This window comes from Stegastes partitus, unplaced genomic scaffold, assembly GCF_000690725.1.
Source record: "Stegastes partitus isolate 25-593 unplaced genomic scaffold, Stegastes_partitus-1.0.2 Scaffold150, whole genome shotgun sequence".
NCBI lineage: Eukaryota > Metazoa > Chordata > Actinopteri > Pomacentridae > Stegastes > Stegastes partitus.
The window spans coordinates 18,176-31,539 of record NW_007577881.1 but is presented as its reverse complement, the minus strand read 5'-3'; the positions used below and the strand labels follow the sequence as shown (position 1 = coordinate 31,539).

The following is a 13,364-nucleotide window of genomic DNA, read 5'->3' as shown; positions in this document are numbered from 1 at the left end:
AAGTGGTCGGAACGCACAGGCAGTACTTGGCTGCTGATGCCAGTTTAGGATAGCGGTCCCGGTTCCACCATCGGCAGCGGTGGCAGTGCCATTCCCCCACTGCCGCCACCATCCGTGTTTGCTTCCGTAAACACTGAGCACGGTCGCTGCATGTGACGTCACTGTGTCCTCTTCTGAGCATGCGGAACACTTTTGGGTCATATGAAGTTCACACAGGGGATCACATACAAGTCGCATTTAATTGGAAATGTGAACAAACTCACAAAAAAATCTGATTTCACAAAATAATCTGAATGTAGCATTAAGTCCTGCAGTCTGAATGTAGCCAATCTGTCGGATTGTTAAGTCAGAATCCAAGGCTGTTGGTATGTAAAGTCTATTTTTAATGGGTTCCATTCGTTTTTCCTAAAAACCTGTCTGATAGCAAAGTTTTTGGATTGTTACGGGTCGGATTATCGAGTCATGACTGTATATTATAAGTATACAAAATGTTTGTTATTGTCTTTACACACCATCTACCTTTACTTCATCTTATTAATGACATTGTGTTGCTTTCCATCCTGCACCCTGAGTGTTGTTGTGTGTTTAGGGCATGTGACGAGTGTCACATTATAAGGAGGAAGCTTCATGAGAAACCCAACAGCATTGAGGAACTGACTGAAATAAATCCCAGAAGTGCTTAGGAGTTACAAGGTGCAAGTTAAATGGTGTATGTATAAAAAGAATTGCTTCATAAACTTTTACTCCATGCTGTCCCCAACAGGAACTTGACAAGACCTTACCACAGAATGAGCTATTAGAAGAATTTTGCTGCTGTTTGATTTTTTTGTTGGGTTAGTATTTGAAGTGAAAAGAGGGAACTGTGTTGTTATATGGACAGTAGCTGACCAGGAAGTAATTCTGAACAACCTTGAGGAGCGTCTAGACCATCAACAGGCCTGCTGAGCAAACTACATTTTCTTTTGTTCATCAGCCACTAAACGATTCATAAAACAAGTCGAGGCTATCATCCCAGACACCCAGGCCCAATGAAACCACTGCTGTGGAAGTTTTTCTGAGTTGACAAGAGGGTGCCCCCTGGTCAGGGGCAACTATAAAAATCATCCAAATTGCCACAAAGTACACAGTAAAGTGCAAATAAAATTTAATTAAATGAGAATGCTCTGGCTTCTCCTTAGTGAAATCCGGCTATTAATATAGATTTAATTCGTGACATGTGACTCTGAAAATGCCACCAATAAGTGAATGGAACGTAGTTTGTGGAACAACATTAAAACATCATATTCAGAAAATTCCGCTGCAACACATCTGTCCAGGAAGTCATTGTTAATCTGGACAACCCACATCCACAGAACATCATGTGCACAGTTTGAACTGCTTTCAACTTGTTACAGGAAACTCTGTGAGTCCTGACCTCACTATACAAAGGCTTTGTAATGAGGTGATCAGTGTGTAGTGATTAACTTCACCTGTCAGTGGTTATTGTTGTGGCTGGACATTGTATGTTATTACAGAATTATGTTTCACTGTCATTGCTAGTTGTAACTGTGACATAACTTTTGCCTAAATATTTAAAATGTAGAATTTTGAATCAAATTACATACAGTATTATTCAAGGATGTATAGATCCTGTTTACATTTGTGATGGCATACACACCAAGAAAGATTTAAGAGTAAACACATCCTAGCTTTTATATAAAAGACTGCATTGCAAAAGCATAACCCCGATGAGACACTTAAGCCCCTTTTACACTCCTTTTCATTAATCTGAACTTGTCAGCGTCATTTCCAAATGAGCACAATGGTCACTTCTCTGTACAAGCTGCTGAAGCAATCTTACTAAGCTGGACCCTATTAGCACTTCCCTTTCAACACAACACAAGCATGAACTACGTAACAGTTTGTGTGCCGAAATCACAAAATGCCTTCACTTGGCTTTACAATTTATCATCTATTAGGTTATGAAAGGAAATGTCTGTAAAAAGGGTTATTGTGATGAAAACAACAGCTCCGATAACTGATACTTGTCAATAATAGGTGCTTTTTTTTTTTTAAATGTTAAGAGCAGTTGAATTTTATAGAATACAGTAGAAGTACTTTATTGATCCCCAAGAGGAAATTGTGTTGCTGCAGTGGCAAGCAGAAACTCTAAAGTGACCACCATCACAAATATAAAATGAAAACATAATAAGAACAATGCAAATAAATAATTAAGCAGAAATGGTAGGTAAAGTATAATAAAAATAAATAAAAAAGAAAGAAAGAAAGAGAGAGAGACTAGAAGTATACTAAAGTCCTAAATGCACAATAAAGTGTAACATATCCTATGAACTAAAGTGAAAAATAGGGACACACAATATATCAACACCCACATTGGTACTGACTGATAGTAATGTTTTTTCCCATATATCGGTAATAGGTCAATGAACTAATTTAGCCAATGTGAAAAACTGATGATTGTCTAACATTAGCCCCCTTGTCTCTACATTTGATGTTGCTGCGATTTCACAGATGTTTTTACTTAAATGGTCCTGGACTTAAATATGTAAAAATATGTTTAAATATGTTTTACTATTGTTATGTGGTCTAATTTGGTATGGGCTTCTCTTGAATAGTTTCCAAATTCTCACAGTGCCTACTTGCACTCATGTTTTCGGTGTGAACAAAAATTGAACATCGATAATATCGGGTATCGGCGATATCAGAAATCTAATATCGGGTATTGGTATCAGCCAGAAATTTTAATATCTTGCATCACTAGAAGAAAAATGTCGGCAAAATGCGAAATGCACAGATATACTATAGTATGAGGAAATTAAAACGTCACTTTGTTGCTTCCTGCTGTTATTATTAGGAGTTATTGGTCATTATTGCATCATGATATATTACACATTACTCTATGTACAGTGCAATAGCAGAGGAATGATAAAAATCACATGCTGCTGTGGTTGCTGTGGTAACAAAGTCTGGAATGAATAATGCAGAGATTCCTATGCTACTTTTCTAGATTTAAAAAAAAAAAAAAAACTTAAAAACTAAATAAATACAGCCTTACCCACACTAAGCTACTACAATCAGCTTCTGCTTTCACTGTGCGCGCTCCCGTGCGGCTCACGCGCTCCCCGGGGCCGCGCCTCAGCAGCAGCAGCAGCAGCAGCAGCAACACTTGTCAGCAGATCACATGATATGACAAAGCAGCTAGCAGCTTCCTGTGTAGACTGCTAACCCAAGTCACATCCAAAACAGCCGCACAGACCGCGACTACCCTGTCATCCAAGATGCTGGCCCTCATAAACAGGCTCCTGGACTGGTTCAGGTCCCTCTTTTGGAAGGAGGAGATGGAGCTGACATTAGTGGGACTTCAGTACTCCGGAAAGACCACATTCGTCAACGTGATTGCAGTAAGTAGCCAACGTTAGCAAAGACGCGCACAGTCAGTGTGGGCCCCGGCTACTACCTGGGAGAGGTGGTGGACGGAGGTGTCTGACAGATTAGCTGGAGTCGCAGGCAACGTTTTCAGGCTGGTGTTTTGAAAATTATGCACACATGGCTAGTTTTGGTGCCGTAAAAAAAAAAGTGTCTCGGTTTTAGTGAGTTGTTTAGCTAGCTGGAATGACGAAGTTCTTGGTATGACTGTGCGCTTACTTGTGAAACCGGTCATGTGAACGGACTTGTTGGTGCTTTGTAAGAGCAGCCGGTGTGTCAACATGAGCGGTATGTCGAAAACACACACACACACACACACACACACACACACACACACACAGGCCACTACTTCATTTCCAAAACAGTCGCGTCGCCTACTTCTTGTAGCTAGCAGGGTGTACTGGAGCAGACGACGCCTGGGGCAGCCACGGCTACAGGCTGCCAGCTGTCTATACCACCACAATTAATACTGCTAATAAATGTAAATAGGTTTGTTATTGTGTAGCTGCATTAAAGACCCCAGTACAGTGTTGTTTATGTTCCCTTCTGACCCAAACTGTCCTCTGTTTACGTCTAGATTTATGGCATGCTGTCAGAGTTGTAGTGGCTCATGCTAGCTGCCCTCTTTATTGTGTTTCAGCCTTGGTTGTGTTTTGGCTGTCTAGGTGACAGGCCAAACTGTATTCTTAAGAAGGGGTCAGGTCCTCAGCCACAGTGCTTCCAAGTTCCCCTTTTCCCACACAAGACAACGCATTTTTTCCTGTTGACATGATGTCAAGTGATCTGTTTTGAGATTTGACCAAAGCTGCCTTCCCTTTCCCACAATCACAGCAGAGCAGTTACACCGAGCGAGGCTGGTAAAATATCTAGTTTATTTTTATTTACTTTATGTCTGTTGAAACCATTTAAGCTGGTGGGATGTTTGGTTACCGCACACTTACTGGCAGAAAGCTTGATTATTGTCTATAAGCACACAGTTTGTTGTTTGAGGGCGTCTGGGCTCCTGCACGTGTAGTTTAAAGTGATATAATAGATATTACATCAAAGTGCCAAGTCATAGTGCCCTGAGCTTATAGGATCAGAAGTAACCGGACACTTGCCTACTAAGTTGACTGTTACCAGTTAAACGGATGTTGAAGCTGTAGCACTGAACAACCCCTACAACTCCAAATCCTGAATCCCTAATCCTGAACCACTACTGTAAATTTCACACCTGTTAAAATGTCCAGTCCAGCAGTGTTGCGCTTTGCTCCATTGCAATTCTAATTCATTGGAATCAGCACAATTTGCCCTCAACCTTTGGTTCACTTCTACATTTTTACACCAGTATTTTCCCTTCCTTAACCTGTTGCCTTTGCTTCACTGTGTTTATTTTTGTCTTTTTTGGGGTGTGTGTCTATGTGCTAAAAAGAACAATACCAAGCCCTATATGTAGCCTGCCAATATGAGAAGTAGAGAGATGACGATGCAAGTGAGGAAGATAGTGAGTCTCTAAAATCAAACTTTTTCGGAGAGGTATCAATTGTGAAAATCAACAGTTGGGCTCATTCTAAAAAAGCAGGTGTGCATAAGAAAAGCCGAACATTTCAAGCACAACTCCTGTGGATGACCTGGAAATCATTTGACTGCAAGAATACTCTCCAGGATGCAGGCGTACATGTCTGCTTATCAGTGATCAAGAGAGGATTTCCTGACCAGAGACTAGAAGAGTCACCACGACATGCAAACCCCCCGGTAACCTTCAAAAACTGAAAGGCCAAGTAGAGCTTGAGTGGCAAAGTTCAATGTCCAAAAACAAACCTGTGCCAACATGATTAAAAGTGTGGAGAATAAAAGGAACAGCTCATAATGCATATCACTTTATCTGTCAAACACGGTGGTGGAGCTGTTACGTCTTGTACGTACATGTATGAATGCCGGGTGGAACTGACACACCGGCATCGACTGATGGTTTCAGTACTGCATGATGAATGCAGTTTACAGGAGCTCAGATTCAACCAAATACATCAAAACTCACTGGGACCACCTTTCAGAAGGATTCTAAACATACAGCCAAAGCAACCAAAAGAGCTCTTCCTGGTGAAGATGTTCAATATCCTCGACCAGCTGAGTCACTAATCTGATCTCAGTCTGAGTAACAATCACGAGCTGAAGGTGACTGCAGTGAAGGTGTGGGTGTGAGCATCACCGGGGAACACACAAAGCATTTATTCTCAACTATGGATCCAAGGCTTAAAGCAGGCATTGAGTGCAAAGGATTGTTCCAAAAATATTAAATATATTCATTTTTGTTTGTGTGTTTCTGTACGATCACTTTTGAACCCCCCTAGCTTTGGTCTCTTTGTATGAGACGGGCTACATCTACCCACACAGTTCATGTAAATTACACCTGAGACTTTGCACTTTAATGTAACATCCGTTGTTGTATTTCATGTTTATTTTGCTGAAGCACAGATCCAGAAAAACAAAACAAAAAAAATGTGAGGATTGCATTCTGACGCATCGGTAGCCCCATCGAAACATGATTCATGACGGACAAATATTCATCCAGAAAAAAAAAAACCCCTTAATCAGATCATTTCTTAATTTACTCGTGCGCAGAAATGATTCGTGTCCACAGTGCTCTTCATGTGACTTTTGCATCAGATGAAATTCATTTTACTAACATGCCGCCTTTTGTCTTCCATTTGTCACGTGCAGTCAGGACAGTTCAGCGAAGACATGATTCCTACAGTAGGGTTCAACATGCGGAAGGTCACTAAAGGCAACGTGACAATAAAGGTAAGCCAACGACCGGGCTACGCAGCCGATTGCTCTCATTGTCAGACTGAAATCAATTCTGTACCGCCCGGCGCTGTACACTCTGTCCTCCACGGCAGTAATGGTGCAATAATCAGTTTATGAAGGAAGTAAAGCACTACAGAGGTTTTTTGTTTTGCTTCTGACCTGATTTTGTGTTCTCTTGCCTCAGATATGGGACATAGGTGGACAGCCCCGCTTCAGAAGCATGTGGGAGCGCTACTGTAGAGGAGTCAATGCCATTGTGTAAGTCTGCTGACGTAAGAGTACAGCATGTTGCCTTTGTGGCTGAAAACTGGATAAGCCAAACCAAATTTACACAGTAATATGTAATACTGCCCTTTTTTTGTAGATTATCAGTAGACATTATTTTTTTTTCTCTCTCTGTGCAGTTACATGGTGGACGCAGCAGACCGAGAGAAGATAGAAGCTTCCAGAAACGAACTGCACAACCTCTTAGACAAACCACACCTACAAGGAATTCCTGTAAGAAGCCGCCTGTGATCTTAAGACCAATACGCTCATGATTTTACAGCATCAACCTGATCGGGATATTGATCTCTGAGGGTCCAGTGACTCCGGTCACAAACAGTGATTAAACTCCTAATTAGCAATTCCTGCAGCCCATTAGTCGCAGTGAGTCAGGCTTGATGACGTTACGCTAAGTGGTCATTTGAACCCGAGCCAGGATGTTTTTTAATGAGCCGACGGGATAATTGACTTGACAGTGTCTGACGTGCTAAATTGACAGGCTTCCTCCTGCTCTGACTTGACACCACACACAAGCAGTTTATTTTGTCTGAATGCTAAGAGTTGCGTGATTTGCTGGGCATGCAGTTGAGAGAAATCCTTTAAAATGTTTAATCGCACTGTGGTAATGCTGATACATTGCTGTGCTAGATATTGATCAGCCTCTTCTACTTTTTTTTCCTCATTTTTCAGGTTCTAGTCCTTGGCAACAAACGAGACTTACCCAACGCACTTGACGAGAAGCAGCTCATTGAAAAAATGTGAGGAATCTTGTTATTTTTGGTTGTTGTTGTTTAATAATCCTGTTAAAACAAACACTTGGTGGTGGCATAAGGTTAATCTACTGTATGCCATGCTACTTTACCTGTTGCTGGTTGGTTTGTTAGATATGAAACCTCCTCTTGGTGTAAGACATACTTTAACGTCAGGTGTTATACAATATGTATACAGGGGTATCTGAATATGTAGATCTGCAGTCTTAACTCTTGGCTAATAGCATAGACTGTATAAAAGATGGACGTAGCTACCGTGACGTCACCCGTTGGTTTCTGCACTGAGAAAATGAAGCCAGGGTTTTGCTACTTCCTGGTTGACATCTTGGATTTTTGGAGCCAAAAATTGTCGGAGGGGGGCGGAGCCATAGGAGCAGCGATTGGTCAGATGGATTGAGAGGCGGGCCCTCTCTGCCCGCCCACATTTACCGCCTTCTGCTCGGTTCGTCTGCATCGTCGCTGCCGACTTTCAATCAAGCCAGCCACGCCCCTTGCCCCACAAAATGTTGACGATTTTTTAAAAATTCAGTATTGATTTATTTTCAGATTGGCCACCTGATCTCTGGACTTGACCATGAAAACTAATAAGAAAAAAATCCTGAGCTGTAGGAATGCGGTATTTCGTGATCACTTCTTTTCCAATTCAAGTCTATGGGAACCAGGGCTTTTTGGAGCCAGCAGCTCACGGACGTAGGTTTTTGACACTTCCGGGTTGGCTTCATTTTTCAGGGCCGGTTGCTACGTCCATCTTTTATACAGTCTATGGCTAATAGCTATAAAACAGTCTGATGTAATGAGTGGACATGATGTTTTTGAAAGTAGGAGTTCTGTTCTTACAGAATAAATATTTTCCACTTTCCTTTTGCAGGAACCTATCTGCCATTCAGGACCGAGAGATCTGCTGCTACTCTGTCTCCTGCAAAGAGAAAGACAACATAGGTAAATATGTGAATGGTTCTTCATGAAACTAAATCACGAGTTAGGTCAGACTCGCCTGCAACCAGTCAGGCCAGTTTTCAGGCTTAACGAGTGTTGTGATCAGCCAGACTGTATTATTTGCATGTTATTCTGCCAAACTTGTGGCCTTTTAAAGTATAATATGCTTTATCTTGGATCTTAATTCTATCCTTAAATGATACTTAGTTACAATTCTAACAAATCTGTTAAAATGCAAGTTGACCCTACTGCTGTTTTACTGTGTTTTCACCATGTGGATTTGGTTTTGTTGCATATGCTAACCCAGTGCAGCATGCTATAAATTAAATAACCTATCTGGTGTCTTATTTCACAATTCAAAGTTAGGTTATATATTGTCATGTCATATCATACAGTAATTTTCTTACATTTTCTACATGTAAGTTTTAAGAAGAATGACCAGTAAAATAACTTCACAAGACAAAGAAAATTCATGCTTTCTGGACTCGAGCTAAGGTGACATTACTGCAGAGCTCTACAACCAACTGAGCTAAGTTCACAGAGGAAGAACTTTCTTCGCAGTCTATTTGATGCGGACACAGAACAAAGCAAATACTATTTGAGGTCATAAACATATTACATGTCTCTCCCCATGTGCAGATATCACACTGCAGTGGCTCATCCAGCATTCAAAGTCACGGAGAAGCTGAAAGTGAAGCCCTCCTCCTCCCCCTGGTCGCAGCTCTGGCCTCAGCCCCCCTTACGGTCATGGGTCCTCGACAGTCATCCCTTCCACTGCCTCTGTGAAGTAATCCAGCCCTCTCTGCTCACTACCGTCGCCACCTGCACCACCCAGTACACTACCATAGATGTGTAGCCCCTGTACAGCACTACCACCACCACCACCCCCAAACAATCTGGAGTCTTGAAAAGTTGTCTCACTACTGTGCTAGAAGGTGGATCGTCCATACCCGTCATTCCTTATCGCTCGTCATTACGGACACGCTCTGTGTACATGGAGTCTTTTTTTTTTTTTTTAAATGGTTTCCAGGAATCTAATGATATTGCGGTGTGCTGTTCCCCAGCTACACTAGGATGGAGCTCCTCTAATCCCACAATCAAACATCTGTCCTGTTGCCTGTCAGCATTTGGTGTTTACGTGGCATTGTGTGATTGTAGTTTTTAACAGTTATTTGCCAAATGATGATGGTCGCTTGTGCTAATGCCTTCAATTCCTGATAAACTCTGAGCAATGTAGCCTGCATTTTATTTGCCGGCGTATGGAAGTGTCTGTTTTATTAAGTGACTTGAATCAAAGTTTACACATAATATAAAGATCAACAGAAGGTAAGACTTTGAGTGGCTGTTGCGTCTGAGTCAAAAATCCTAAGCAAAGTTTTAAGTGCCTTCGGCTAAGAGAGCGTCCCAATCAGACAGTCGTTGCCCAATGCAATTTCTAACCCACTATTTTAAATAAACTCTTCGTACAGTCACGGCATAAATCCCTTGATTACACTTAACACCACCTCTTGACAATCTCATTTTATGCTTTGTAATCGCATAAACGCATTATTATGTCTGAGAAAAGACAGTAAAGACGATACTGTACCAACGATGAAGAATGAGCGATGAAGACACGGATGAGAGGCGAATGAGAAAATGTTACATTTTGTTTGGTTGCTGGGTAATTCGAATGCTGTTTCACTTGTAGCCTGTGACTTCTTTTTTTGTAGCTTTTGGGCTAACTTCTGCTTGCAGGGTTTTTTTAAAAAGAGAAAATGGTGTGAAAGCAGTATGGGTGTGTCCAAGTGTCTCATAGTCGTTTTGTGTTTGCCTGTTGGGTTGGATAACAGAAAGCCAGTGTTAGTCATGATGAATGAGCTTACAGAGAACAGAGGACAGTCCGTTAGTTTAAAGCGCTGGATGCCTGACGTCATCCTCGCTTTTGCCACGCCCTTATCTGAATCTTTTTGTAAAAGCCTTAGCAGTTCAAGGTCGACGCTGTCTCCTCTTAAAAAAAAACGACGTATTGATTGACACGCAGTTTCCTTTCAGCGAAAAGACAATGATTTCTCACAGGTTTGACCACTGTATGTTGATCCTTCCCTCGCTTGGCCAATGCATCTCGATGGAGTCTTTCTTTTTCCTTCTGGTCGTCGGAGTGTCCCCAGATCGGGGTGAATTATCCCCCTCTCTGCTCCGACGCTGTATGTAGGCCTACATGACTTCTGCATTTCACTGTAATATCGTCCACCTCTCACACGTTGTTCTGTGTCTGATCGTCGTAATCATAAATGTCGATTGTTGGGACCACAGCAGCAGTGAGGGGCTGTGTAATTGAGTGACTGTGTGGGTAATTTGGGGAAAGCTTACCTGTGTAATAATATAGCCTATTTGCAATTTGTATGTGCATGTGCTCAACTTATTCACATTCAATTGCAGACTTTGTAAATAAGAAGTTAGCATTTTTATTCCAACAAATGCTCCTGTAGATGTCATGCATTCTCTCCCTGTGATTGCTAATAAATTTGTTTTTATTTTTAAGGATTTCAAGTCTGGCATCAAATATTTAGTGACAGTTCAATTTGCCGCCACTAGATGGAAGCAGAGGACTGTGGAAAGATAATAGTAAGGAGAGCAACTTAAAGTCTCGCAGGTTTTCTCTCAAGTTGTCTTTGGTGCATCGTATTCCTGCTTTCCTCTTTATGGAGATTACTGGAGGGCAGGATTTCTCGTCATGATTTAGAATCGCACAGATTGTATATTAACAGGATCATTAATTCCAGCAGTTTTTGGCTGGAGTTCTCACTTCAAAACAACACTTTCATCCACAGCGAGTATGGAAGGCAGGTACTCCCAAAACGCTCAGTTCTCGTAATTTTCACCACACAAACTTAACTCAGCGCTACCTTTGTGGACAGATCTGTGTTCTGTGTTTTCCATTAAGCAGCTATTGTTACTTAGAGATCCCGTAATAGATGACTAACACCTCTCAGTGTTTCTTGGCAGAGAAATGACAATTATGCAGAAATGTAACACTCTTGAATGTTGAGGCAAACGCCGGGAGTGTGTTGCAAACTAGGGGGCAATAAAGTGAGCCGTGCTCTCGCAGCTGAGGCTGCACAGAGCTGTCGGAGAGCAGGCCTGCGCTGTTAAAACAGGAACACCTTAATTAATCTCATTTCTTAAACGCAGCATTTAATGAACAGCTGCTGGCATTTATTGTATGCTAGGGCAGCGGTAAGAAGGTGTGGACAGGTCCAGGCGCTATCCGATGGATGCCATGGGTCAGTGGAGAACGGGCTATGTGTGCGTCCACATGGGAACTTGAATTTGTGGGTCCTCAAGTGTGTGTGTGTGTGTGTGTGTGTGTGTGTGTGTGGTTTACAAGTGCAGCGACTGCAAGGGATTAAGAAGTGGTTACAAACCTGCCATAGGGATTTATGTAGAGAGAAGGTCATGGAGACGACCTGAAGGCGTGACATACTATTAATGTAGTTACACTCCATTACCAGCGCGCTCATTATATAATACAAGATGCTTCACGCCTACCACCTGTCACAACTGCGCTGTTTGCGTTTGTTAAGCGTCCAAGCTCGTCAGTCTGTCCCATGAATGACTATTCATTACCGAAATTACAGGGTTTCTTAAGAACTGAATTACAGAATAATGCTCCAGACATGATTCACTCCCTCGTAGCTTTCACTCTACTTAACTGCGACAACCCTGAGCTTTTAATACATCCTCCCTCTCAAACCTTGATGGATGTCTTAAATAATAAAGATCCACTTTGAACAGGGATGCTCACAGTGATATAATCAGGCGCACATCTGCATAGCACCGTGGGTACAGATTGTCGTCTGACTGATGTCAAGGTTTGAGCGTAGTCTAAATGAATATAGCAAAATAAAACAGCTGTCTGTCTATAAAATGCACAAAAATACTTCCAGATTGAAGCTGCTGTCGCTCATTCAAACTGCTTCCCTTCTGTCTTTAGCAGCAAACAGCCCTGGACAGCCTCACTCAGCACCGTAGTTGAAGGAAGCCTGCACTTTACTTTCACTCAGTCGTCTGACAGCGTTGTAGCGAGCAAACACATCACACCTAGTTCAGGCAACATCAGAATCCTTTTTTTTTACTCAGAGGAAACAGGCAGGTCATATTGTTATCTTTGGAATTTAAGGAGAAAAACTGTTCAATCTCTGTCCAGTCCAAAACAGCTTCCTCCCGCCATGTTTGTGTATTTACTCAGCGGGAACCATGGAAGCATTACTGCACTATCACTATCAAGGCTAAAGCATCCTCATCGCCCTCCTCCGCTCCATCTTTTGCAGTGTCATTGTAAACAGTTTTTATGTCTTCCAGACAGGCCTGGAATAATATTTAGTTCACTTAGAGCATTTGGACTTTTAGGTCATAATGTTTACAACATACAACATTTGCAGTGCGCCCACGGAGCATCTCAGTAAATCTCCAGAACATGTGGCGCTTCAGGTGAAGGTCATTTCATGTCTGATTTACAGCACCGGGGTTTTAAACAGCAAGAAATTAAATCTGAAATTCAACAGAGGACCACGATGAGGATGTGTAGCATGAAAATGACAAAATAAATCAACCAAAAATATTGAGAGAGACCCACTTCTTTGACTGGGCAGACCTACAAGCAGCCATTCATAGTTAACACATGACTTCACATTGTCTTTTATTTACTTCCAGCTGTTTGTCACTCTTTGTTCCCGTGGCGGCGATGACATCAGAGCAGCACTGTGTTTAGCTGAGCTAACTGTGGGGTAATTTGTCCAGGGATGTAAAAAGACTTGTTTTATGATACATAAATAATGTGTTCCAAAGTTGTTAAACTATAGTGTTGGGATTAGAGGTTTGGAGCCCCGGCATTGACAGGCATCTGCAACCACTTCATTCAGTTCCCTGTGCGGACCATAATTTGGCACTAATCACTATGTGTGGAATGTCACATGATTCATACAGAGCTGCATGGCACATATCAGCATCCTTTAGTGCTCTACACTCTGTAAAAGACAGATGTTTATATGCATACACACCCTGTAGTAACCCAGTTTAATGGGGCTCCGTAGATGAATATGTTCCTACATGGAGCTGGCTAACCCCAGTTATTATTGATGCTATTAGTGCAGATACACAAGTGAGTGGGTTATTGTCATCAATCTAGCCATGTTTGTT

The 13,364-nt window shown here is 41.9% G+C and overlaps 1 protein-coding gene across 1 annotated transcript; it reads left to right on the top strand.

The window, feature by feature from the left end:
- The first annotated feature begins 3,169 nt into the window (after window positions 1-3,169).
- Window positions 3,170-10,709, top strand: LOC103355426 (ADP-ribosylation factor-like protein 8B). Its single transcript, XM_008279222.1, has 7 exons — window positions 3,170-3,401; window positions 6,127-6,207; window positions 6,398-6,471; window positions 6,618-6,711; window positions 7,168-7,235; window positions 8,116-8,186; window positions 8,823-10,709. Exons 1-7 carry the CDS (start codon window positions 3,279-3,281, stop codon window positions 8,870-8,872), a joined length of 561 nt encoding a protein of 186 aa, XP_008277444.1. The 5' UTR covers window positions 3,170-3,278; the 3' UTR covers window positions 8,873-10,709.
- The last annotated feature ends 2,655 nt before the right edge of the window (window positions 10,710-13,364 follow it).

Bases quoted from the DNA above. Each gene is read 5' to 3' on its own strand.
- LOC103355426 (XM_008279222.1), top strand. From the start codon at position 3,279: ATGCTGGCCCTCATAAACAGGCTCCTGGACTGGTTCAGGTCCCTCTTT. The intron at 6,712-7,167 runs GTAAGAAGCCGC...CTCATTTTTCAG, and splicing joins CACACCTACAAGGAATTCCT to GTTCTAGTCCTTGGCAACAA. The intron at 8,187-8,822 runs GTAAATATGTGA...CCCCATGTGCAG, and splicing joins CAAAGAGAAAGACAACATAG to ATATCACACTGCAGTGGCTC.